Source organism: Haemaphysalis longicornis, unplaced genomic scaffold (assembly GCF_048455015.1).
Source record: "Haemaphysalis longicornis isolate Haplotype H1 unplaced genomic scaffold, Haemaphysalis longicornis Haplotype H1 scaffold_5, whole genome shotgun sequence".
NCBI lineage: Eukaryota > Metazoa > Arthropoda > Arachnida > Ixodida > Ixodidae > Haemaphysalis > Haemaphysalis longicornis.
In genome coordinates, this window is record NW_027526385.1 from 2845845 (window position 1) to 2873754 (window position 27910).

The 27910-nt window shown below is 50.0% G+C and overlaps 1 protein-coding gene and 2 pseudogenes across 4 annotated transcripts in view; 1 reads left to right on the forward strand and 2 right to left on the reverse strand.

The window, feature by feature from the left end:
* Nucleotides 1–23079, forward strand: part of LOC144137798 (uncharacterized) — a 45764-nt gene extending 22685 nt beyond the window's left edge. For 3 of the 4 annotated variants that reach the window (XM_077669788.1, XM_077669785.1, XM_077669786.1), the window contains exons 5-8: nt 2087–2110; nt 3213–3532; nt 9110–9817; nt 18830–23079. In XM_077669788.1, the coding sequence (XP_077525914.1) occupies nt 2087–2110; nt 3213–3532; nt 9110–9817; nt 18830–22195 (4418 nt within the window). In that variant the 3' untranslated portion in view covers nt 22196–23079. The remainder of the gene's footprint in view (nt 1–2086; nt 2111–3212; nt 3533–9109; nt 9818–18829) is intronic. The other variant, XM_077669787.1, reaches the window with a different exon arrangement.
* LOC144139016 (uncharacterized) lies at nt 15641–17142 on the reverse strand (annotated as a pseudogene).
* On the reverse strand, nt 17197–18069 carry LOC144139017 (uncharacterized; annotated as a pseudogene).
* Nucleotides 23080–27910: the final 4831 nt, after the last annotated feature.

The window sequence follows — 27910 nt, forward strand, 5'->3', positions numbered from 1 at the left end:
CCCGCCGCGGTGGCTCATGGGCTAAGACGTTGTGCTGCTGAGCACGAGGATGCAGGTTCGATTCCCGGCTTTTCTTATGGAGGCGAAAGCAAAAACACTGTTGTCTACGAGATTTCGGCGCACGTGTAAGATTCCCATGTGGGTAAAATCAACCGGTAGCCCTCCACTATGGCGTGCCTCATCGCCTTTGTTGTGTCTGCACGTTGGAAACCCTACAATCAATCAATAAATCACTCGGGGAACCAATCCTATCTGCAAATAATTTCAACCAACCACCTCAGCCTTCAAGTTTTTTGCACAGCAGACAGTGGAGCTGGCTAGTGTGTGTTTGTAACTGCAGGGTGCAGTGCTGCAAGGACGTGGAAATACAGGGCACAGCTCCAGCCCTGTGTGCCTAGTATTTTGCAGTTTGGACTAACTTTCATAACAAAGGCAACAAAAAATCCAAGGACATTTAAAGAGACACTAAAGAAACAATACAAGTTGCACTGGATAGAAAGATTAGCTCACCAAGAACATGAATACACTGCTATTACACGTAGCTTTTTTGAAATAACAGTTCACATGAAGACTGCTGTCGCTGCCACTGGCCATACCGTGCAACTTACACAGGAAATGGTTGAAATAGCCATACACCTTCAGAAGTTTTTGTAGTGTCATATTTGAACATTGAAGAAAAAAAAGAAAGCTAAAAATAATGCTATGAGAGCACAGCCGATAGACCACATGGTGACCCCGAATGTTGAGAAGTTCGTTATAGTTTCGGCGCAATACTCGGCCACATAATTTTGCCACCCTTGTGCAGCACTGTGGACATGGCCACATTTATTGTGACCCTCTGCATGCTTTTTCTGTGCAAAGGAAAGAAAGAAACAAAAGAAAACACAGGGATGGTTATTTTGGCCAAGGTCAGTGTTTTGAAGCGTGCGGATTGTCTTTCTTCCCTAGGTGCCATTGCATGGCGCTGCTCGTCCACACTTGGGCGGTGCCGCTATGCGAGGAGTTGTGCAGGAGCAGGGTGTGCACGAGCGGTTCATTCGATGCCAACGTTTGCATGGCCTAAAAAGAACAGTTTGCTTTTCTTCAGCAAAGCGTACAATACCGCTGATCACGAGTCCCACGAAGGGACATTTTGCGTGGTGTTCTGGAGCAGCACAGGACGGGGGGGGGTTCAGGAAAGCACGAAACCGCTCGGTGTGTGGTACCGTTGTATTCGGCTGCTTCCATACCACTTGGCGTGACTGCTGCCTCGCTTGCTTCCAGCTTACCGTGACGCGAACAGCGTCTGCAGCACCCACTGTTTTCGGCATGAAATCGCTGCGAAAGAAATTAGGAAGGGACAGTGCATTTGTTTGATTAGCGATTTTTCAGCAATTGAGGCGTCTTTTGACCCGAAATGAGCGCTGAAGTGGCCATAGGGAGGTGGGGGTTTTGTATGAAACCAACTTGGTGGTTGCCTTCAGTGTGGCTTCTGTTTTCATTCAGAGCATCCAAGAAGTGCGCTGCAAATGGCAAAGCACTGATGTCTGATTGAACAGCTGACATGGCTCGCTCACACCTTGCTGAAGAGGTTTGTCCTCCGGCCACTTGAACTGCTGTGTTTTTGCAATGTGCTTCCGGCTGAGTGCCTTCCAATTGCCTGCGCCTGTTGCCTATGCACCGCATTGGGGCTCGCCCCATCCCTCGTGTATTGAAGCGGTTGAGAGCAACCTCTGTGGTCGCTCATTTGGCTGCCTTCCTCTGCTTCCGCACTTGGTCTACAGCATGCTGACTGGCACAGCCACCTTTTGCTGCTGTAAGCCCGCATCATGGAACTCTTCCCAGATGTGTGTGTTTGGAGCCATTTGACGGCTTCCCATGCCTACGCTGCCGCCAGCTTTTTCACTCACGGGGCCACAATTCGATGGTTTGGCTCTACAAGCGTGCACAGCAGGCGGCACACTTGTGACGACTGCAAAGCGTCCGTGTATTATAGTGGTGGCAAGTAAGCGCCCTGCCTTGAAGCGATTTCCCCTCTCTCTCTGCCCGTCAGTGCTGGGCCAGCTGGTAATGGTGCCGTTGTTTTGTCTTTTCCATGTCGTCACAGCCGAGGGGGCCAACCTGTGTCCAGGTCAGCCCACATTTGCACATATACATTTGGTATGCTTGCAGCCTCTTCTGGCGTGACCTCTGAATGAATGCCTTACGGGTGGAAGGTGCATGCATTTGCCCGAGTGCCTGAACCTTTGAGCAGAACAGCGCAAAGCACTGTACGGAGCAAAGAAAAGACGTACACGAGCGCTGTGTACGGCTGTGCGAGCACTCAGCGCTTGTCTTCACTTTGTCCCGTGTTTCGTGCTGTTTCATTCGGAGGTGCTGTGAAGGTGCTTTGTTCAGGCATCGAAATGGATGCGCGTGAAGCCCTCCTCAAACTTGCATGCCACGTCGCTAGCATCACGCATGACGTTGCACAAGTGTTCAAGCATCTTCCAAGCTGCCCTGTAAGCTTGATGTTCTCTTGTTGCTCCACTTGACATTGTGGCTCAGTGCTTAGCCGCTGGCATAGTGGGCCTTTCGTAGTAGAGGCCGCACTGGGGAATACCAACTGCACTCCTTGTTTTCTTAGTCGGATTGTAGCTCATGCTTGGCATGTGTGGAGCAGTGGCTGTAGCGTCATTCTGTAGCCGGTTTTCAAGCATTGGTTTGGTTTCTTGTACGTATGGACTTCTCAGTGCAGAATTACCTAATACTAGGTGTGACCCCAGGATGTTCTTCATATATCTGCTTTAGAATGTCAGAGGCAACTTGTGGATTGTTTTCAGATATTTTTGGTTCGATACCCAACTCAAAATTCACTTTACTGCAAGTTTCTCTGCACGGTAAAGCTAAGGTCATTCAAAAGGCTATTGTGTGTGGGGATCTTTTTCTTCTTTTGCTATGGAAGGAAGGATAAGACAGTTCAGGAAAGGCAGGGAAGGTAATCGGAGAGAACAGTCCAGTTGGATACTCCACACATGAGAAATGGGATAAGGGGGGATTATTAAAGGAAGAAAGGGTATACAAGAAATTGGAGAGGGGAATTGAGGAGTTAGAAAAGAATGGGCAAAGTTAAGTACAAGGGGCGAACCATGGGCAAAAAAGAAGCTGCTCTAAAACAAGTCGGGCAATCTGGGCAAATGGGTGAATGAAAGACGGCGCAGGCCCGTAAAGTCCCTACGGTGCCCCTCCCCCAGGGATGGAGCTGCAGCTGCTGACGGTGGTGTGCCTGGACGGCAGCGGGGGTGGCGCCTTCCCCGTGGCCTACTGCGTGACGGGCCAGGTGGAGCGGCGGAGCGCGCTGACCTTCCTGCGCTGCGTGCGGGCCGCCCTCGGGGCCCCCGTGGAGGCGGAGGCCCTGGTGAGCGACGACGTGCCAGCCCTGGTGAGCGCCTGGCAGGAGGTGATGGGCCAGCCACGCCACTGCTTCCTCTGCTCCTGGAGCGTGGACCAGGCCTGGCGGGAGAGCATCAAGCGCCGCATCCCCCGCAAGAAGCTGCAGGCCTTCGCCTACAAGGTGGGGCTGCATTCGAGGCCCCCAAGCGGTGCACCGTCTGACTCTCTTTTTCTTTTCTTTCCTTCTCCTTTTCTACTACTCCTCTTTGTACCAGTCTACGGTCTCCCTTCACCATTCCCCTTCCTGCAGAGTGGCATGGCAGCAAAGGTCTCTGCATTTCCTTCCCTCTCTCTCTCTGTGGGTGGGGGGAGGGGAGGGGAGGGAGAGTACGCGGGACCGTTCACGGCACAGCTCATGTAATGTCTCCCTGCAAGAATTGGGTTAATGTGATGGGGGTTATGATAAGTCAAGAGAGTGCTGCTTCCTTCTTATATCCTTTGCATCATTGGTTGTGGCTCCTGCATCATTAACTAATTATTTCAGTGATAAGAGAGTGCATTCCCCTGAAGTGGTTGTCAAACGTGGGGAGTTGAAGCTAGTGACAGCACTCCATTCAAAGGAACACTGAAGTGATTTGTAAGCATTGCGGGATTTCGAGCGCAAATTGTAGTCCGGAGTCCATAGGCCATGTTTCGACCACTCTGAGCGCGTTTACGCGAATTTATTTAGTAGAAAAATCAATTCGAAAATGCTGTCCTCCTCTGCACCCTCGCCCATTTTCTGTGGTGTTTTCGTGTGACGTCAGCAGGAGATGAGCTGGCAATTGGCTGCGCTACTGCACGGCTCGCCGACCTTCTGACCGAGTCAGTCGGCCCAGCGTTTAGTCCGCCGGCCGCCGACGGGTCGTCGCAATTCGCTCGCTCAGTTGAAACTAAGCCACAACACGTTTGTGAATGGAAGAATGTGCCTTTCCTTACTTTGTTAGTTTGTACACTGTATCAAGATCCAAGTCCGAGTCGCTCCACACAATCGCTACACAAGTGCACATGCGACGCTTCACTGACTGGTACGCTAGTAGGAAAATCTAAGGCATCTTGGCATCTAAGGCATCTAAAGCAAGTCAAACTCGTCCGGATGGCTGAAGACGCCGCCGGGGTCCAAGGACTCCTGGCTGCTGCCTAAAAGGGGGAAGAGGACCGAGGAGGATCTCCGACCTCTTCCTTTTCCCACCGGGCACAAAATAAAGTTGCTCTCTCTCTCTCTCTCTCTCTCTCTCTCTCTCTCTCTCTCTCTCTCTCTCTCTCTCTCTCTCTCTCTCTCTCTCTCTCTCTCTCTCTCTCTCTCTCTCTCTCTCTCTCCCTCCCTCCCTCCCCCCCCTCCCCTCTGCATATGCGGGAAAAGTGCGTGGCATTTCAGCGTCTGCGGTGACGCGGAGGGCGTTCATCCACTGCGTAGGTCTCGGCTAGTGATTTCTATGATGCCAAGCCGTCCTGGGAAGCTTATCTTAGGCATATTACAGCCCACAACATGGCAGAAGCGAGGTACGACGATTACTGAGATATCGAGAATGCTCATCCAACGCTGCTGTCGGATGTCAAGCATGTTGTTTTACAGAACCGAAACCGAAACTTGTTTGAATGCTAATCCTGGACATTGTCCAATCACGGTGCATCTCCTCCCGTCGTCACAGCGTTTAGTTGGTGCAGCCGCCACAGACCGCACTGTTACGAATCGGCCAGTGCCGCCGTACTTTCCCGCATCACTCCTCAGCTGTGCGGCGAAGCCACTGCGTGCGCCTTTGAAAACAGGCGCCACCATGTCGGTGACATGTTTCGACAAGCCGAGCCAGACGCTTCGCTTTCGGCACATTTCAAAACTTCGGCGGCTGCCGGCTCATCTCATCTCAACGCTCTTCAAGGACACAGAGGCCCCGTCGATCGCAACGGAGTCCTCCGCTGTCCCCTCTCTCGGACTCAACGTGTGCCAAGGGTATACCAACTGTCACGAACTCTGGAAAGAGCGCTGTGTGTGTCTGTGACGTTCGTGGCGTGTTGCCGCTTGTTGGCGTTTTGACCGTTGCCGCTTTTGGGTATAAATAGACCCCCGCAAGCGCTGTAAATCATTCCTGTTAGAGCAGCGAATCCATGCTGTCGCTCTGCTCGAGTCCTGTATTGTAACCTCGCCCGTCGGGGCATTGTTCTTTGGCTTCGTCTCACCTCTCACTATGAAGTAAACAGTTACGTTAGCCTACGGCTTCTGGACTTCTTCACGGCTGCAACAGCGGCTGGCCGCTCGCATCATACACATTACCACTCGTATGTCGGAGGCCACGGAGCTCGGATCGGGTGCCCCCACTCGGTCGCAACAGTGCGTGGTAGTTTTTCTTCTTTTCTTCTTTATAAAATAATTACCGACTTATCAACCGGATAAACAATGAAAAGTGTGGTGATTTGACCCAGTCTGTGCAGTGCAAGCAAAACTGGGAGCTTGACAAATTCACCTCAGTGTCCCTTTAAAATTGCCCTGGTATTCAGCGGAAGTTGTCGTCGTCAGATTGCCAGTCTAGGTGGAGCGAACGTGAGTTTGACCCCATTTGTCGGTGAAGTGACACACAGCGTATGTGCAAAAAAACAGGGCCCTGGGATACACTCGGATCATGCAGAGGGCTCAGAGGTGTGACGCTTTGTTCAGGCAACCCACACACCTCTTCCTCTGAAGGGGGACCCCTTCATTGAGCATTGCGGGTGCTGCCCATGCCGTGTGATTTCGCGTTGCTCAGCAACTAGCAACACGGTACGGTTGCGGAGGTGCCTTTGTGCTTGAGCTTATTTGTTTGGCAGCGTGGCACCACCACAAGAAAGCTGGTTTGCTGCATGAATTTTATGGTGTACATGACGATGCGGTTGCAAAGTGCACTGTCGCAGGCGGCTTCTCTGTTACATTGGGTACAGTTTGGTAGCCCTCGCATGTAATTTGTGGAATAAATGGGGGTCCTCCGCAGGGGACCCAGCTGGCTCTGGCGTGGGCCACCATGCTAGATTCTGGTGGCTTAACCACATGGGCCATCGTATCCACGGCAGAACAGCAAGGTTCAGCTGATGCGAGAACGCGTCGAATGCTCTTGCCGAGCACGTGGGTGCAACGGGCCATGGGATTGATTGGGATAATTCCACAATCATCGGCCAAGAAAGGAACTTCAGATCGCGGCTCTATCTCGAGTCTCCGGAAATACAGACGACACGTCATACACTTAATCGAAATGAAGGAACCCTCCCCCCGTCGTACACGCGCTGCCTACGTCACGTGCTCAAGAGAACATAAGCGTGCATGAACTTTTATTCGCCTCATTGTGAACAAGGCTTCAGTAACGAAGCCGAAACGTCTTGTTGTTGTTTTAAAGTTTTTAAGTTTCTTTTGGTCGGTGTCTCCGTTTTTACTCCAACATGTTTCCCGACCAGACGGGTTTCCGTCAAACCCTCGACTTCACAGTGGACAGCAGTTCGGTCTTGGGATCTCCCAAAGCATGCGAGAGCAAAGTTTGTGATTGAAATGGGAGGCACAGATGGCTCACGACAAAGACTGCCCCCAACTCAACTGATGCATCGCATCCGTTCAGCGCACTATCTTCCGCCAATCTCTCCCAGACCCGTTCTCCATTCTGAGTCATCTCTCGCGAGCATGGTGACGGATTCCCGCACGCGGACCAGTGGTGCCTTCTCTTGCAGCACAGCTGAACTAGTGGCGCCACCTGGCATCACATTCTCAGCTCTTGGCTTGTCGTGTTCCTTCCTGACAGTGCACACCGAATCGGGATCGTGGATCTCCACGATTGCCACAATTCCCGCGAATTCAAGAAATGAATTGCAGAATGCCTAATTTTCGCTTTTGTGCCTTTTAATAAAACTCTTTTGTGACCACGCCATGGGCTATCTATCACGGGTGAATGATGATTTTCAAACCTTCCACAAAAAGTAAAAACGGCGCTATTTGGACAACTGACGCCATCTGGCGTGTTCATTGGAAAGGCCTTTTCCAGTTTCGTTGTCGTTTGTTCACATCTCATGTGGGTAGACTGCGTCGCGAGTGAAATTTGAACGCAAGGTAGCTGTGAGTTGGGCGAAAATGGCGTCCGGTTTCACTGCGTGCTCTGCAAAAGCCGACAGCAGTTTCAGAGAAGACTTCGGCCACTGCTGCTGCTACTGATTTTTTTTACCCCAGCAGAAGTGATGACTTCAGCAACGATGTCGATTCTTCAGATTTTAGTTCTGATGAAGACTGTCCCATTCAACAACCTCACACTTCGGCAGGTGCTGCCAGGGAAGGCTCGTTCCTGACTTCACGCTGTATTTATAAACAAAACGTGCCTAATATCTGACGGCTGTGGTATTACTTTCATGTGTAGGGTCTGGACAACATGCGGCAGGGTTATTTTGCCAAAGGCACCGTGCCGTATCGCGTTATCACCTTCAAGATAGTCTTGCGCTCGTGTAAAATTAGTGTTGCAGAGTGCCGCACGCTTCTTCTTAAGAGCGCTAATTTTTTTTCTTGTTTTTTACCTGTGCAGTGATAAGGATTTGGTATGTGAACACAAACAAGCATGCCTGGATGCATATTTTAGAGAGGCTGACTGACTCTCAAGTGGCTTCGCGGAGTGGCACAGCCATCAGGGTTGCTAGGTTGGTAGGCCCGTAAAAATCCAGAACTTGGTGTACAGCGTTGATGTATATGTTGAATCGTAGCTTAGGAACGTAGAAACAATTCTTATATGTTATAATTCATAAAGTAATTGTTGGGCCCAGTAAAATTGCCTATTTGTGTTTTGTGTATACTTTTTTTGTGCATTTTTGCTTGCTTCGTTGACCAACAAAGTGTCGGTAATTACACATTTCAGAAAACTGCTGTTATGTGTTTGTACAATTTCATGCATAGCAGTGCTAAATGTGTCCAGTAGCAACAGAGAAAAACAAGTTGTGTGGAAGCACTCCAAATTGGCCATTTTTCTGCGCTCACGCAAGAGCTTTAAGGGCCCTGCTTGGTGTGGTGCTTGGAGCTGCGCATGTCGCTTTTGATCCCCATCGGGTGAGTGTAGTTCCTAGCTTACTTTGGAGCAGGGTTCGGCAACCTGTGGCCCGGCACAATGCGAGAAGCCCCCCGCTCGTCTCCTATCTGAAGGCCAACATGTCAGTTTTCGGATTGGGCAGGAACAAAGAGAGACCGCTTCCAGCTGGCATTGTCCCCCATCCTCACACTTATTGTCAGTTATTGAAGTAAGTAAAAAAAACAGATTCATAGTGGTGAAACTGTGCACAAAACCAGGGCACAAGGGAAGAGGACAACAACATGAGTGCTGTCCTTCGTGTGTCCTGGTTTTGCGCGGTGTTTCACCACAATGAATGTGTAACAACTGGCCCAGTTCTCGACATTTGATCGTAAACAGAGCCCCGGGGCCACGAGGCGTGCCATAGTGCAGGGCTGTAAGTTTTCTTAATGTGCATGGGTACCTTGGGTCACGTGGCATTTCTTTGTCTTTTGCCTCTGTCGGGAGACCAGCTGTGGCAGTACAAAATCAGTGTGCTTGGAAGCTTGGTGCTTTGCTGCTCAGCCAGCATGGTCGGTGCCTGTAAATGTGACAAATTGTGTCTGATTACCTGAAGGGCAGACAAAATGCTGCCCCAGTAGTGTGCTTGCGATTTGCAAGTGGGGTGGTGTCGAGAGTGGGGCCGATGTGGCGCGCACCGACGGCTGTCCCTTGTGCAGGCGCTGCGAACGGTCATGGATGCGTCGACGGAGAAGCAGCTGGAGGCGCTGCAGGAGGCCTTCTTCACCTGGTGCAGCCTGGAGGGGCAGAAGAAGAGGGTGCTGACGGACTTCATGGAGTACTTCCGGCAGAACTACGCCCAGCGGGCCAAGGTGTGGGCCACCTGCTACCGCAGGAGCGCCGGCATTGGCAGCAGCGTGCGGCTGGAAGCCCTGCACAAGGTCCTCGAGCACTGCTGCCAGCGCGGAGGGGAGAGCCAGCGGGTGGACCGGCTCGTGCCGCTCCTGCTGCGGCTCACCAGGAACAAGGTCATCGACCGGCTCGCCAAGGGCAACCCCAACGCCGAGGCTCACTTCCGGGCCGAGACGAGGGCGCGCCACGAGGCCGGGCTCCAGATGCCCCGGGAGAACGTGAGCTGCGCGGGCATCGGCCAGTGGACGGTGCGGTCGCCGTCCAATCCCGACGAGTGCTTCGTGGTGGCCTGCCAGGGCGAGCCCTGCCGGGAGGCGTGCGCCTTCGCCTGCCCCGCCTGCCAGGTGTGCGCCCACAACACGGCCTGCTCCTGCCCGGACAGCGAGCTGAGGCGCAACATCTGCCCGCACATCCACGCCGTGTTCGCCAGGACCGCCGAGGCGGTGGACGTCGTTGAGGAGAGCCTGCGCGCCTGCGAGGCGGAATCTGTGGACACGCAGCCCACAGCTGCTGAGGTAGGCATGCAAGGGCACACTCTCGCATCGCTGTGTGGGCTCCTACTGATGCACTGAATGGGGGCCATACGTTTGCACTATTGCCAGCTTTGTATCTACATCACCCCCTGCTGAAAAAAGGTGGTTGACGTGACTATTGAGTGCAGTGCAGGCACGGTAGCTCTCTTTCAGCAGTTTAAAAGGTGTCTCACCCGAAAAGAGGGGCTCTCTCCTTCAGTCAGTACTAGGGGTGTGCGAATATTCGAAACTTCGAATATTTGATTCGAATTTTTTGGTATTCGATTCGATTCGAATGACACTTTTATTGTTCGAAATATTCGAACCACCCAAAACAAAAAAAAAAAAAAATTCAGAGCGTGTCTGTATCGGTGTTACCTATTTACAGTGGACTCTCGTTGATACGATTCTGGGGGTGCGAATTTCGGGATGATACGAATTTCCGAAAAGTCCCGGCGAAATTGCATCGTTTGCAATGGGAAAAATTTCGGCTGTTACGAACGGACCTGCGCGGCCCGGCGGAAGGTACGAACGAGCCGGCGAGGCACCCGACTGCTGAACGAGCAAGTGACGGCTCTCGCTCCCCTGTTTGTCACTCTTTCTCCAGAAACGGCCGGGCTATGTTTTCTGCTCGCAAAAACGCTCTGCGCACGCCCAACGCGCTGACACCGCCGCGAAACCACCCCCACGCTGCACGCGGCGCGGCCGGCGACGTCAACATGGCGTCGGCTCCAGCCGCGATTTGGCGCGGGCGCTCGAGCGACCGCTTCTAAACGCTCTTTAAAATGCGGCTCAAGGGAGACACGAAGTTGCTTGTGCGGTAAAGGAGCTGATAATTCATGCGATAACGGTACTATAAAACATCATCCGCGCCGCTAGTGAAAGCGCCCATAAAATATTTGCCGGGGTGCTAAGCCTAACCGTCTCTGGTGGAGCCAAGCCGGCTGTCTCGATCTCATCGCAAGTAGTCAGGCTCCTCCATTCTGCCGCGCGCGTACTGCGTCATTTTCTGACCAAGGTAGGCGCTACCGCGGGGGCGAAATCGTCGATGTGGGCGTGAAAATACAGCGCTCGCAGAGCCGAGGCGAGCGAATCGCGTGCAAAACCGCACCATGCGGTTCACGCTTGGCTGTTGCGGCGTGTAGCGAGCTTGGGCACACCGAGTGAGGAGACGAGCGCGAAGCTTTACGTGCTCCAGAAAGGACTGCTTTGCGACACGGGGGTTAAAAAAAGCAGAAAAATCACGAATTTCTTCACGCAAAAGTAGGAAAAGAAATAAACAAAAACTTTTTTCAGCACTAAATTTTTTGGTCTGTGTTGGTTCATACGAATTTCGGATGATACGAATATTTTTCGCAGTCCCGCGAGATTAGTATAATCAAGATTTTACTGTATCAGCGCGCGGCAATGTGCACGGGCTCGGGCATGCCAGCTACTAGTGTCTCAAGTGAGCGGCTGTTTTCGATATCTGGTAAAGTGGGGACGAGCAGGAGGTTGTCACTGCTCCCCGAACATGTCGAGCAGTTAACCTTTCTCCATGTTAACATTTAAGTGAGTGCAGACCTTAATCTGTTGAGTGCAAGGGTATTGTGTAATTCCTAATTTTACTTTGTGCGATTTGTTGTGCAATAAAGTTGCAGTTTTTGTGTCTCTAGATGGTGAAAACATTAATTTTACAAAAAACCATAAGTATCCGTATTCGAAAAATATTCAAAAAATATTCGATTCGATTCGAACTTTGTTTTTATTATTCGAATTCGCTTCGAAATTAAAAAATTGATATTCGCACACCCCTAGTCAGTACATAAATGAAGGTGTGAGTGAGGCCAGGTCAAAATCACAATTTTTTCAGAAAATCATTTTTTTTTCCCCTTTGTTAGATGTGGAATTTATTGGGCATCATTCTGCTGAAAAAAATTCCTTCCTTCAAAGTTTCTTTCAAAAGATACATAAAAAAATGTAAACCCACTAGGCGTCTACGAAACCGAAACTGAAACTGCCAGTTTTGTGTGCAACACAAAAATGCCGTGGTTTGGAGTTGTTGGCTTGTTATTTAACAATCATATCACGTACAAAAATGTAATAATGCCCAAATAGTGTTTTCAACACTTTTTTTATCAATTAAAATCAAACTCCTCACAAGGCCGATGTGCATTGCTTCGCACGTGTTGGTTATGTTCTGGAGCCTTCGTGTGTGCGCCAAAGGAGCTTCGGATTGTGTGGTGGATGTGCTTGCTCTCTGTCGCTCACTGTTTCTTAGTGGCAGCCAAAGTATGGGGAAGCTCAGAGTGCAAAGACTCACAAAGCGAAAAACCAAATACCAAAAAACGAATGATCAGCCATGCATCGCAAAAGCATCCCGTCAGAGCACCGGTATGCAAAGCAAGCTAGAAAAAATTGGCGAAGTGCTACACGAGCAAAATAAGACATGAGCAAGACCCAAGACGGAAGTAGCTACAAATGTGCGGAATTTTAGCTCGCCTGATCATCTTATGTAAGCGCTGCTCTTGCTTGCAATCTTCTTTTGTTGATTTTCTCAGAACCTATTTTTTGGCGATTTCTTCACGCGCGAATATTCGTAACTTTTTTCCTAATAAGGATTTTCTAGTGAAACTTGGCACAATTCTTCCTCACGGTATCGGGTGTGCAATGAACCTCAAGAAATAAAATTGAGCCACAAGTTTTGATATGGCCGCCTTTTACACCGAGGCACATCCAATCGAAACGTTCAATTTTCTTTTGTTATTTCATCTCTGTGCTTCAAGGATTCATTCGATCTCATTACTTTGGCTTCATTGCACAGGCCAAAGCCTCCCCCCCTATATGACTACCAAAAATTGTGTGTTTTCGGGGATTTAAATTAGAGTTATGAGTGTTGGTGTGAAACCCACATTTAATAAAAATTTCAAATAAAAAATATAAACATAAATAGGACATACTTTATGAGGCTCCCATGGGCCCTAAAAAATTGTGCTTTATGATGTAGACCAAAAATCTGCATTGTTTATCTTTAACTCTTTCGCTACCGCCAGAAAAATGTTCCGATTTTTAGGGGTCCAAGAGGACATTTTTTTCTGCTAAAAAATTGTTTAGGTACTAATTACAGGAACACAAAATGCAGATTATTTAATGGCCTTTCTAATAACACCAGTTTTTTAAATGTTTTTATATATCATAGTTGCAAAAAAAATTAACATCAAAATTTTTGTCAAGTTGTCGAAAAAAATGATAAAAAAGGAGTTGTGTATATCAAACCACCGGTAGTAGAAAAAAATTAGAATATGCATCATTACTAAACAGCGCAACAAAAACACGGACTATAGCTGAGGTACACAGGACGAGCGCTGTCCTGTGTACCTCAGCGCTCGTCCTGTGTACCTCAGCTATAGTCCGTGTTTTTGTTGCGCTGTTTAGTAATGATGGATAACCAACTCGCCCAATACTGCACTTTGCTTAGAATATGCATTTTGTAGGGAAGCATTTCAATAACATGCCCCAACAAAAAATGTCAACTTGCGCAGAACAGTTTGTCAGATATAAAAAAAGATGTTAGCACGCACAGTGCTTGTGTCATGCGGTAAAGCCCAACCTCCAATTCAAAATGTGCAATTTCGGGTGGTTCCCTGGAATAAATCTGGCAGTTTGACATTATCAGAGGTACCAATTTGCCCCCACATAATGTAAAAACATCTTGTCAATGACTGACTTTGCATTTACAGCGAGCACAATATTTGTGACAAGCACGCGATGCAGAAAAAAATGCATGAAGTTGATAACAGAACGCCGTGGTTGATGCTTGTTGACGTTCATGGTCAGTTATCTCTCAAAACAGAAAGTTGAGCTTTATTATCATCATCTTACTCGCAATTGTAGCCTTGCTTGCAAAAATGAGGTACGATGCGCTAGAATCGTGCCCTGCGAACTTTGGCCGAGTAGCAGTTGTGCGATAAAAAAGATCAGCACAACAAGCCTCCTCCATTGCAGCACCACCTAACATTTTTCAAAAACAGTTCGAAAACTTATCGTCCGAATAGACAGTTCAACTAAGCAGCAACATCAGACACCCGGATATACCCTCGTATGGAAACAAAACTGGAAGGCGGACAGCTGGCGGTGTAAGGCCGGTTTGAAGCGTTCTCCTCGGCGGAACAGATATCTAGCGACTGGGTGTGATCTTTTGACTTGCATCTGAAGTTCTTATCGCAGAAACCGGGTTAGGGTAGGGGGAAATCAGGAGCGGCGTGCTTTGTTCGAGGATCAGTCACGGACGCTCCAGGCGCCATGGCAGGTAGCCTTGAAGTTGGGTAACTGCGTAGTAGCGCTAAACATGAATTTCGCGTTGAGAAACGAAACCGAAACTGTTGTAAACTTTGCGAATGGTCCTGGGGTAAGTAGAACTACCACAGTGCTTAGAACAACATGCGCAAAGGCAATAAAGCTGCCTAAAATCATAAAGTAGCTTTGCAAACAGGCACTGCTTGACATTGCAGCTGATTTCTGGGATTATTACTGTCAGAGCGCGAACCAGACGATTGAATATCGTTTGCTGATTCACCATTCACGCCGTGATAGCAAAAAACAAACGCTGCTTTCAGGTTTGAGGTTTTATTGAAAAAAAATTTGCATACAGGAAAAAAACAATGGCAATTATTATTACAGAAGGAGGTCCCAGAGTTTACACTGCAGAGTAATTACGAGTGGCACGCATTATTCGTTGGTAGCAGTGACCCACGATGACCGCGCCCCTTTTCCACACCCAGGTGATTCAAATGCGTGTCAAAAATCGTGTTTTCGTTGCAAAAACGAAAACAAAACTGATTTTGAAAGGCCATTTTCTGATCTAACTCCAAACAGCTTTACTTGTTCGAGCAACGCCTGGAACGCTATGAAAAGGCGCTCCCAAAAGTATCGATCAAATTGATCGATTTTGAATAGGCACGGTAGCGAAAGATTAAAAAAAAAAAAATTCCCCAGCACTTGGCCTAATACTTTAGAAGCAAAAACTGTCCACGGAAGTGAAGCAAGGTTACCCCCCACCTGCACAAAGTAAACCATCTCTGCAGTCCTTTCGGGTGATTTATATGTATTTTTTTTTCTCAGGGAGGATGTGTTGGAAAGCGCTGTTCCTTTTGCGACCAGCTGCCTGCCACTTGGCGACGTCACCTGTGATGATAGGTCACAATTCAGAATATTATGGCCCATTTTTTCTAATCATAGAGTACATAAACGGGGAAATAATACATAAACTATGCGATAATAAAAAATTTGGAGACTGGTATGGTGCCAGACCACGTTGGTAACAGGTTAACTGTGTTATTCGCGTGATCTGTCACCTCCTGGGCATTACAGCCATTAAGTGCTGAAATTATGCGTGTTTCACAACTCGGTGCACGTGCAAATAAGCTTGACAAATTCATTTTGGAAGACCCCTAACCATCTTCCCAAAATTTTTATTGCAGGCATGGTTGTTACTTTCATCACAAAATCGTAGCTGATACAAGGCAAGGCATGAGAAGCTGGCAGGTCATGATCTGAATTACTGCAAGTCTTGAAAGTATTTTTGAGACTTGCAAATCTGTTTCGCTGACTCTTGTCTGTGCATATCTTTGTTGCCTGCTTCTTCAACGCCCGTGCATATTTTATGTTCTTTGCAGAGTGCGCCAATAAGCTTTGTTTACTGAAAGAAGCCTGTATTATCCTCGGCTACGTGACAATATCTTCAAATCAAAACAATGTCAAAAGGCAAAAATCTTTGAATACATGAAGAATCGTGACATGGTGATGGCAGTAGGGGAGAGTCGGGAGGAATGGGACACTTTTCACAAATGCATTTTTAGTTTTGTTTATTTTGAACGCAAAAAGATGGTTGATGGATTATAGTACAAGTCGAAACGAGCTGCGCAAATTCTGAGAAACACGGGTTACTGCCACTTCTAGCGCAACTGCAAAAAAATAGTTTCTAACAGCTAAAATCTGTCCCATTCCACCCGTCCCTTCGGGTGGAGTGGGACATCCTTTGGGAGGAATGGGACGCCAGTAAAGTATCGGTCCCAACGTCTTCAGCGGACATTAAAAGCCGATAGTTCCACATCAAACTTGAAGCAAGCTTGCAGGCGCTTCGTTCCCCCAATAGTTTTTGGCGCTGGCAGCTTCATCACAATATCCGTCATTGGCACAGTTCCTATATCTTTCAGCGGAGGAAAGTAAAACTTTGAGCTCTTTTCTTTCTTTCGAAGAAACTGGACACTGACGTCAATATTGTCACTACTTTCGACTCTACCCGTGTACTAAACGTCAGATTTTTTCTTACCAAATCTGACAAGGACAAAATCGCCTTTTGTCACTTGAAAAGTTTCGTTTGGGCAATCGGCCTCAGAAATGTCCCACCTCTCATTATCGGAACCCGACATGTCACTGTCTGAATCATCAAATGCAACGGCAACAGTGTCGTCTTCACTTGAAGAACTGAACTCCTTCTGAAGTCGCCGTTTCTTTTTTGGGCGGGTAGTGGCGACAGTCTTAGCTGTGATAAGCGCTCTTTTTTTCAGACTCTGTCAAGCCAGCCTCTCTGCAGCTTCTTGTTCAATCGCATGCTTCTCGGGTGTATCCGTAAGGACTTTTGTCCTACCTTTCTTCCTTCCTTTTTGCCCTGTCTTACGCGGTGCAGCCTTAGGGTAGGGTCTTAGGTCGCTTGGAACAATCCGGCTGGGAGATGCAGTTGACGTCGAGGCTGCGTTGGCGACCGTAGGTGGGAAGACATCTGTAGAGACGTTGCGAGCTCCATGGCCGTTTGTCTTAAAGTTCAAATCACTTTCCAGTCGGCTTGCGCTGTCCGTTTTCTCGGTGATGGTGGCCGTCTGTCGTGACACCTCTCCGCTTACGGACGTTACGGGTCTGTCAGTGACTGACGACATCATGTAGTCATCCGAAGTGAAGGGCTCGCTATTGAAAGGCCAAATTCCAGTTTTCTGAAAGCCCGAGATTATGTTCTTTTGTGTCACCGTTAATACGTAGGCGGATCCAACTAGTTGTGCAACATTGTGGATGGAGATGGTCTTCCCGGGGTTATTGATGAGCCAGTCATTGCAAGCAGCGTTGTACCGAGATTTAAATGGTCCGTACACGGACACATCAAGTGGCTGCAGGCGGTGGCTACAGTGTGGGGGAAAGGTCAGCAGGATGACTCCGCTCTCTTTGGCCTTGTAGATGGTGTTGATGCTCACATGGCTTTCATGATTGTCGAGAATTAAGAGAATTGGTTCCTCCTTCGAGCACTTCGTATGTCTCACAGTGTGCTCTAATGCCAACAGAAATAGTTCGCTGGACATCCATCCCGACTTGCTTGCCAAACCGAGGCTTCCTGCCGGGGTGCCTTTCAGAAAAAAATCTTTAAACCTCACGCGTGGAAAAATGAACACTGGTGGCAGGGCGTTTCCGATGGCATTAACAGTGCACAAAACAGTCACCAGTTCGCCGCGGTCTGCGGATGTAACCTGCCCGATTTGCTTTTCTCCACGTGCTGCTACTACCTTTGGTGGGTTGTGTGCAGTTGTGAAGCCCGTTTCATCACAATTGTAGATGCGGTCCGGAGTTAGCTTATATCGGTCGTAGACACTTTTCAGGTTTGAAAGGAAAGCATCGACGTTGTTCTTATTGAAGCTTGTTGCCCGGCCGAGACTGGTCGCTTCTGGCGATCGAAGCGATAGCTCGGGATGGCGGTCCATAAAGCCCATAAACCAGTCTCTTCCAGCTACCTTGTTCTGTTCCCATGACGCCGGGCACTTCCGGTTTAAGGCTGTTGCAAACTCGTACGCCAGTGAACGAACTTGCATTCTCGTAAGCCCATAATGCATTTTGCTTGCTTTCAGCAAATATTCTTTCAAGAGTACTTCATCTTCTGTTGTGAAGACCATTCCGCAGACCAAATTGGACTTGAACATGATGCCACCTGTGTCACCGCATTCTCTGTACTTCTTCACTGCTCAGCCAAGCGATGATTTTGATATTTCAAAAGCTTCTGCTACGTCTCTTATACTTTTCTTTTCATCGCACACCAATCTCACAGCATCCAGGATGAAATTGTTCGATGTTTGAGCTCTGTCGGGATGCTTCCTCTTGTAAACCCGCGGCATCTTCCTGAAAATGGAAATGGATCAAAAATTGGCAAATGTAAATATTCACGCACACCAAGCACGCGTAACTTCCTTGCATGCACGTAACAGCACTCCTATTGCTGCCTACTATTCACGGGCTTATTCCGGGCTTCTCGCAAATGTGTACAGTAATCACAACTTTTTAGTGGAGAAACATTGCATTTTGTGATGCCCCGTTGGTTTAGCGCGTCTTAAGGTCAACTGTCGCAGAAACAGCCTGTCTGTTATTTAACATCACGGCACCAAGCATTTGTACACTTTAAATAACAAATAAAAAATAACTGCTTTCGTAACTAAAGCGGCACAGCATTGAAGCTTATGCGCTAGACACAGCACCAGCCGTATGGTGGGGAGGAATGGGACACTGTCCCATTCCACCCGCGACCTAAATGTCCCATTCCTCCCCAGGTGGTTCGCCCAACGAAAAATACATTCAATGGCGAAAATTCTCTTGTTAGGGCTAAACTTGTTATTGCATGAAGTACGACCCTAACGCGTGCTTTCGAAGAAGAATTGGTATCAGCATAGGCAGGGCGGTTTAAAACTGAGAGAGGTGTAATTGAGTAAGCGGATACTTACTTTTGACACGTGAAAAACGAGAGTTGTAGTCAGAGAAAGCTCCATCCGCTGAAGACTGCCACCATTACAGCCAGGCTATCGGTATGCTAGCGCCATCTCGTGAGCAGCCGATGAACGTGTTTGAACTAACTCCTGGAGAGATAAATGAGCTGTCCCATTCCTCCAACCGTCCCAAACCTCCCGACTCTCCCCTACATACCTGCATCACCTATCTCCATAGGATGCGCTCTTACTGATCCCTTCAGAGGAGAGATTCATCCCGTCTTCTCTTGCGCTCTCGCAGGATGGTGGAAATGAGTCGGAGGAGCCCGGCCCCGAAGTTCCTCAGGCGGCGGCCGGAGACGGGGAGGCACCCACGGTGTGTGCCCTGTTGCTGCATGCCATTGGCCAGCAGCTGCGGCACCCGTGCGTCCAGGAGAAGGCGACACCGTGGCTGCAGCCCCTACTGGCTGCCATCCTGGAGAGGCTGAATGCGTGCGCGGCCGCCAATCGAGTGTCCCTGTCGTACGTGGTCAACAACGGAGTCCTGGCGTCCACAGACCTCAGCCCTTCTGGCACCGGCCTGCCCAAGGGCGGGGCCCAGCCGGCCGACGGGGACGTCGCGCGTGCCGTCCTCTCGATCGGCCAGCAGCCTCCGCTGCCAGCCGACCGGCCAGCTGCTCCAGCCGTGGTCGTCCGAACGGTCGAGCCACCGCTCTCGACCAACCACAGGCCTATTCTGCCGGCCGTGAAAAAAGTGGCCGAAGCGGGAGTGTCGGCGAGGCCTGCTGCTGCTGCTCCCCCTGCGGTGGCCAGAGTGGCGGCCCCACCGGCTGTGGACCCGGCCTCTCAGATGATCGTGGTGGGAGTGGCTGAGCCCCCAAATCATGAGGCTACTCGCACCGTTCCTGCAGGATTGGCTCAGCCAGTGGGGTCGGCCGCTCAGACCATTTTTGTGAAAGTGAATGGACCCCCAGCAGTGCTTGCGAACCAAGAGGCTGCCCACCCCGCCCTCGTACAAGTGCCTGCTTCGACAGCTTCCGCGAGTCTCGAGGCCACTCGCACCGTTTTTGTGCCGGCAGCGCCAGCCGCTCCTCTGGCTACGCAGAACATTTTTGTGAGAGCGGCCGAGACGCTAGTGTCGCCCAATAACAAGGTTGTCCACACTGCTCCTGCAAAAATGGGCAAGCCAGCAGGATCACTGGACCAGTTGGCTACTGGGACGGTTCTTGTAAGCATGTCAGAGCCGCTATCGTTGTCAACAAACGAGGTCACCTGTCCTGTTCTGGCAAGAACATCTGAAGCAGCTGCTAGCGCTGCACCAGCCAGAACAGCTCAGCCGGCAGTGTCAGCGGGTTGCCTAGGCGCTCAGACCATTTTTGTGATGGGTGCACCACCACAAGCAAAAGGTGACGAGGTTGTTTGCCTTGTTCCTTTGCAAATGGCGGAGGCAATGGCAGCCAATCGGAAGGCTGCTCACACTCTTCCACCAGGAGTGGCAAGGCCGCCAGTGCCGGCCAACCACTTGGCCCCTCAAACTCCTCTCGCAAGAATGGCCGCGCCAGCAGTTCCAGCGAACCACGAAGCTGTTCACACCGTTCCTCAAAGGCTACCACCCAAGCCAGCACTGTCAGTGGGCCGGGAAGATAACCGCACGGTTTTTGTAGTGGCGGAGCCCCAAGCGCCGACAGTCGGAAGTCGGGAAGCCAGGCACGCTGCTCCTGCAGAAGTACCTCAGCCAGCACGGTCAGTGGATCACGACGCCGTTTTTGTCTTGGCTGACCCTCGTGTGTCAACAAGTCGTGACGCCAGGCGCACTGTTCCAGCGGGAATTCCCCAATCGGCAGCATCTACGGACCCTGAGAGTGCTCGTGGAGTTTTTGTATTGTCTGAACCGCAAGTGTCGACGAGCCGTGGCACCAGGCACAGTATTCCTGCAGGAATACCTAAATCAGCAGTGTCAATGGACCACGAGGATACTCGCACCGTCTTTGTTTTAGATGAACCTCGGGTGTCAACAAGCCGTGGCACCAAGAACAGCGTCCCAGCAACAACATCTAAGCCAGCAGTGTCAGTGGACCACGAGGACGCTCGCACTGTTTTTGTGTTGGCCCAGCCCCCAACGTCATCGGGTCATCAGGCCACGCACAGTGTTCCTGCAATACTTAGGCCAGCAGTGTCAGCAAGTCAGGAGGATACTCGCATCGTTTTTGTGCTAGCCGGGCCTGAGGGGTCCAGTCATGAAGTGAGGCTCACTGTTCCTACAAGAATACCTAAATCAGCACGATCATTGGATCGTGAGGCTACTCGCACTGGTTTTGCACTTGCTGAGCCGCGAGTGTCTAGTCACGACGCCGGGCAGAGTGTTCCGGCAAGAATACCCAAGCCAGCAGTGTCGGTGGACCGAGAGGGTGCTCGCACTGTTGTGCTGGCTGAGCCCCCGGTGTCAGCGAGTTATGAACGCGGTGTTCCTGCAAAGATACCCAAGCTGGCAGGGCCCCTGGATCCTGATGACACTCGCCCTGTTTTTGTTTTGGCTCAGCCCCAGATGTCAACCAACTGTGAAGCCACGCCTGCCAAAACAGCAGGGCCAGCACTGCCACTGGATCGTGAGGGTAGCCGCATCATTCTGGTGCCCGTGGCCGAGCCACCGGTGTCGGCCAATCACAAGGCCGGCCACAGTGCCCGTGCAAGCGTAGCTGAGCCGCACTTGTCACCAGGTCACGAGGCTGCCCACACCATTCTCACAATGGCTGCAGCAGCAAAGCCAGCGGGTCGCCCAACCATCCGCTCCATTCTGAAGGCAACTCGGTCACCGGGGGAGGCAAGGTTGGCCGAGCGTGCCGTGTCGGTGAGCCCCAGTGTTGGCGGCTTTGCCTTTGTTAGGATGGCCGAGCCACCGGCATCAGAAAGCGTTGCGGTGGACGCAGCTGAGCCTCGGTTGTCGCCAAACCACGAGGCTGCTCACACGATTCTGAAGATGGCCGATCGCCCGGCTACGTCGGCAGATCGCGAGGCCCCCCCCTCGACCCCTGTAGAAAGAGCCGGGTCGCCATTGCCAGCTAGTCAGGCGGCCACGCCCGGTGCGTTTGCAGCCACAGCCGAGCATGCGTCGCCAGCAACTCCCGAGGCTGTCCACCCAGCTTTGGCAGTGGCTGCCGAGGGAGTGGCATCGACCAGCCCCTTTGTTTCGGGGCCACTGGTTTTGGAGAGTCACGAGGGTGCGTGCAACGTCCTTGCGACGGCAGGCGAGCCAGCTCTGTCGCCAAACAGTGAGGCTGCTCACACTATTCTGGGAATGGCTGACACAGCAACATTGGCAGATCATGAGGCGACTGCCGGATCACCAGTGCCCACCGTTGTCATAAAAGTGGAAGCGCCAGAAGTGCCCTCGAGTCCCGAGGCCACTGGTGACATGTTTGCAATTGTTGGCGATCCGTCAGCACCAGCTATGGGTCTTGAAGGGCCCTGCAGCGTTCCCGAAGGAGCAGCTGCGCAAGCAGCACTTGGAGGGGAAGACGGCGCACTCGCTGCTTCCGGTGACCCTTGTAGCCAGGCAGCAGCAGATCACGATTACTGCAGCAATCCGCCGTTGCAGACCGCAGCCGGCTTCACCACTGCCTTTCCTTGGACTACAAACCTGGTCCAGCATTCTCCGAGCAGCAGGTAGCGTGTCATGTTCAGGGAACGCAGAGGAGGAGATCTGTGGACGTTTCTGCGGAGGCTGCACTTGCACCCTTCCCTCGACTCCAGCAGTCCTTCAAGACTACAGTGGCCGTGGAGGTGCGAGGAGACGCGAACGTGTCTCAGTCTGCCTCATTGCTGACAGCTGCACCATGCTTCAGTGCATCCACACTGGCTTCCTTTTCCCCGCCTCTTCACGCAAAACTTGGGAATCTCAGGAGAGTAGTTGGGGAGAGGAGCAGAGCTTCCGTTTCGAATCTTCCATTGTGGGAGACCACCTTCGCTCAGATAGGCTGCTCTTGGACTTCCGTTGAGTGTCACATGTTATATAACAATGAGTGTGAAATGCTGTTTTATAGCGTAGTGGCTTCATGCTGCAGCTACTTTGTTAGACTGCGTGCCTAGCTTTGTTACCTTCTGTGCCGTGGCTGAGTGTATTTTGCTTACTCGCAAGAAGAAAAAGTGCACAGAAGAAAGTTCATGCCAAAATGTTGCTGTACATTGCTTTCTCAAAGTACCTAGCTTATATTGCTCACCTTTAACTTCCATTTGCAAGACTCCTTGTTTCGAGTTGTCAGTGTTGCTTACTTGCGTTTGGTTGAAATCCGGGAACTTTGGATAAAGTCATGATCTGAGCAAACTTTGTGCACTTTTCTGTCCTAGTGTGTCTCACGTTCACTTGGATGGCAAGGCCGGGTGGCATTTTATTTGTGCCATGTTCATCGCACTCGCTCTGTACAGAATTTGCTGCTTTTTATTAATAGGACTTCCAGCCCTTTTGTAAAGCCAAAAAAGGGCCTGAGGAGTCCAAGAACAAAATATGTTGTAAATAGCAATAAGTATTCAATAAAACATAATTGTAAATAAAAAGAGCGCTAGTCTATTGATGCTTGGGGCACAACTCTGTGTCGGTTTCAAAAGCCACGCATGTGCCCCCACTGACTGCACTTCTTTCTCAACACCCGATGTTCCTTTCAGACATTTCAGAAGCTTTGGGCGGATTTAAAGTGGCCCTTCCCTACAAACGCGTGCTGTTCCACCCCTGGTACCGGTTACCGTTCAACGCTGCAGCGGTTGCGGGAACCTTTTATTTGGCTATGCTCACTGGGCTGGTTTCGGCAGCAGTGCATTCCGTTGGCGAGTGCAGTGTGCCCCACCCAGGCCGCTCTGTTGCATTCCCCACTGGGGCAGGAGAGCGGAGAACAAGCTCGCTGCATTCTGGAGGAGGAGGAGGAGGGTGTGCATTTCTGCACGTTTAAGCCCAGGGAGTGCAGGCCCAGTGCGCTGTGCTATTGTGTGGAACCAGTGGGTTTCAGGAACAGTGGATCTGGGGGACTTGCAGCTATCCACTGCCCCAAAGGAGCCTCTGAATGTTCTGTGGACGTTCATTGGACGACCGTTAAATTTTGTGGTGCACCAGTGTTTATGCGTGCAGTTCAGTGTCTGGGCTGTAACGCGTGAAACTTGAGCTTGTGCATTAAATGTACCAAAAATGCCGTTAAATGCACAATACCAAGTTTTAGTGTCACGGATGCAAGGCGGAATGCGCAATATTTTATTTAACGGGACTTCTGTTGTTTCACAAAATAAAAATCTAATTCCCAAATTGCGAAAATATTGATCTCTGATTAACAAGGTTCAAATGAACACCCGCCGCGGTGGCTCAGTGGCTAAGGCGTTGCGCTGCTGAGCACGAGGTCGCGGGTTCGATTCCCGGCCGCGGCGGCCGCTTTTCTGATGGAGGCGAAAAGCAAAAACGCCCATGTGTACGAGATTTCGGCGCACGTTAAAGATCCCCAGGTGGTCAAAATTAATCCGGAGCCCTCCACTACGGCGCGCCTCATCGCCTGTGTTGCGTCGGCGCGTTAAACTCTACAATCAATCAAATCAAGGTTCAAATGAACATTTCTATCAATTTGTTTGCAATTTTCGTGCCATTAAGCACAGTGTAGTGCTCTTAAATTTATGAAGTTAAAAAAAGAACATTAAATTCCAGGAACCACAGGGTTATTTGCCACATCATCTTTTTAGCCCCACAAATAAAATTGCTGCCCAACATCTGCGCGACAGTACCCGGAAGGACACCTTACCTTCGTGTTCCGTGAAAGCATGCACGTCAAGGAGTCCTGGCAAACAATGGCCTTGTTAAAGTGACCTTGGACGTTTGCTCTTCGGATGTCGCAGCTGAAGCATGATAAATTTACAGTTGTGCCGAGCAGGAACATTTCACCGAATCAAGCTAAAGGTCACAGATCGGGCCCTGGGAGCGCATCCAAGAACAGTTGAGGCAGCGGAAAAAATCAAAGCGGCAGTAAATCTATGCTAAAGCCTCGCCCAAAGCCTGTTCAGTGCTTTACCCTACCTCATTCTCCGCTACTTCAGTGCAGTCTAATCTTTTGTAAAAATGTTTACCGTCCCTTCCTAAAGAAACTGGGAGAAGCGCGAGGGCTTTCTAATGTCAGAACTGCGTAAACCAGCACCAAAAGTGTGGCCAATCGATCGTCAATCCTTCGATGACCCAAATCGCAAATGGACAAACCTGTGCAACGATTTTCTGGGCACTAAGTAAATGCATCTACGAACGATTGAAATATGTACCGATATGTGGTTAGAACAATTCCTTTTTCGCAGTTTTGAGTAACCGGTTTGAATCAACAGACGTCCAGATTGTATCGGAACTTTTCAGTTGACCAACCAGCATAGGCGGAAAAGTTTTCATTTTCCTGGGGGGGAGAGCACTGATGATGATGTTGTGACTGGCTTGTACGAGTTCACCTTACCCTTATTTCCTCAGCCATCGCAGGTCATCATCATCATTTATTTTACCCTTAAAGGCCTCTCTCGGGGCATTACATAAGGGGGGGGGGAACAATCAAAGTACAAATGTCAATGAAAATACAGTTCATGTATACAGTTTTTGAATTACCAATACATACAGGTAGGAAAAAAAACCAAAAACACAGAGCATGTAGAACGAATTATTAACAGTCAATTCGCCGTCCAAAATATACAGGTGGCAGAAAACAAACAACGAAAAAAGAAGAACAGCGATTAAAGGGACACTGAAGTGAATTTGTCAAGCTCCCGTTTTTTCTTGCACTGCGTAGACTGGCTCAAATTAGCACACTTTTCATCGTTTATTCGGTTGACAAATCGGTAATTATTTTACAAAGCGCGAAAGAAGAAAAACTACCATGCGCGGTTTGCGGCGGCCGCACCAACTAAGGCTGTGACGTTGAGAGGAGGGGCGCCGTGATTGGACGATGCCCAAGGTTAGCAATCACACAAGTTTCGGTTTCGGTTCTGTAAAACGCAACCAATGGCTTTGTTGGATGGGCATTCTCAATATCTCAGTAATCATCGTACCGCGCTTCTTCCATGTTGTCGGCTGTAAAATGCACAAGATAAGCCTCCCAGGACGGCTTGTAGTCGTAGCATTCACTAGCCGAGACCTACGCAGTGCATGAACGCCCTCCGCGTACCCGCAGACGCCCAAATGTCATGCGCTTTTCCCCATTATTTGGAGCTTGCCTCCCTCATGCCTGTATCGTAAAAAGCGTGCTCGCACCAGGCCAAGGGTCTGTTCATTCTGGCCTGTGCCCACTGCCTGCAAGCAGTCGGTGCTTATGGCAACAGCACGCCAACGAGAACTCGCTAGCGCGCCAGTGCCAGCCTGCGCGCGTTTTGTGAACTAGTTCGTGTAGCCATGAACGTTGCGGCCCCAGAAAAGGTGAACTCAATATAGAAAACATCGGCGGAAAACAAAAAAGTTAACTTACAAAAAAAAAAGCACGTACCCGCGGGATTCGAACTCGTGACTCGCAAAACATTTACGGTGAATTCCTAGCCCCCCAGATTGCTAGGCTACAGAGCGGGACGTGAAAGCCCTGCTAATATAGGGTATATATTGTACAACCGGTTTACACTTTTATTTATTTTTGGCATTTCAAGCCGCTTAGGTGACTATTTGTTGTACTGCGATCGTGCAGTAAGCGTCGCCCGAGTTTCCACAGTACAGTCAAACCTCAATATATCGAACACGGGTATATCGAATTATTGCTTATATCGAACATTTTGTATATCACGCGGAAAATTACACGCATTTTTAATTGTGTATGTCGAACTGGGACAGACATGAAATGGGTATATCGAACTCCGCTACCCCAGACCGCTCACACTCTGTTGACAGGCAGCGAGCTTTCCCGCAGTACTCTCGAGGTTAGCGGTGGTGCGATGGGTGTTTCCTACTGCTGCGCATTGGTTGCGCCGATGGCGCTACTTCAACGTAGCGGCGAACGCAGGCCGCTGCCTGGTAAGTTGCCGCACCGCATAAGGGTGACATAAAGCCAAGCCAAGGCAAAACCAGCACTCAGGCGCGTGGCGTGTGCGCAAAACTGCCTTTGAAGATGTTGAGAAGTCGCTGCAGAAATGAGTCATAGAAGCAAGGGCACGGTGCTAAGCAACGAATCATGTGCATTGATGACTTGGTTGGCGTTGATGACAGCACCGGAACAACGGCGGAGTTGACAGACGTGGAGATCGTAGCGGAGGTTATTACTGAGCGGACAAACGAAGACGCCGCCAAGGTTGAACCCGCAAGCACTGATAGTGCCCCGGTCCCGACTTCGACGGAGGCCTAGCGGCTTTGGCCCTACTGCGCCGGTACTGCAGCGCTATAGAAGGCACCGGCCTATCGCTTGTGGAAAGTTTGGACTACGTTGAGGAAGCTGTGTTTAAACACGCCACTGCCAACATGAAGATGGATATCCTGCTGCAGTATTTTAAGCCAAAAGAATAAATACTTTCAAACTCCAATTGGGTATTTACTGCACAATTCGTCCACTTATTTATTTGTACCAGTTTATGACGCGTTTGTTACGCGATTTTATATATCGAATTCTGGCTATATCGAACTATTTCGCGGGCACCGCGCTGTTCGATATATCGAGGTTTCACTGTAGCTCACGTCTAGCAATTGCATTTCGTAGACGGAAAAGCGTTCGCAGATGCGTAGTCGTGCTGCTGACCGCTGTGCTTGTTCGCCCAGCGCAAAAAAGTGCTTCCCGCGCCCTAGTTTTACGCTGTACGGTAAAAATATCAGTTGATTTTATTTGCTTAGTACCTATATTGACTTTGCTGACTCTTCTCCCGCCTTCAAGAGGCCTTATATTTTCCTACTGGCGTACCAGTCAGCGAAGCGTCGCATGTGCAGCGCTTGTGTGAAGCGACCTTGACTTGGAGCTAGATACAGTGTACAAACAAACCAAGTAAAGAAAGGCACATTCTTCCATTCACAAACGTGTCCTGGCTTCGTTTCAACTAAGCGAACGAATTGCGACCAAGCAATTTTTTTTTAACCTCCTTGATTGCGACGACCCGCCGGCGGCCGGCGGACGAAACGCTGGGCCGACTGACTCTGTCGGCCGGGGAGCCGTGCAGTAGCGCAGCCGTGGCGCAGCCAATTGCCAGCTCATCCCCTCCTGACGTCACACGAAAACGCCACAGAAAATGGGCGAGCGTAAAGAGAGGAGGACAGCGTTTTCGAATGTTTTTCTACTAAATAAAATCGCGTAAACGCGCCTAGAGTGGTCGAAACATGGCCTGGGGACTCCGGACTACAATTAGCGCTAGTAATCCCGCAATGTTTACATATCACTTCAGTGTCCCTTCGGGCGGCTAGTAATAAATCTCTAAATTTAAA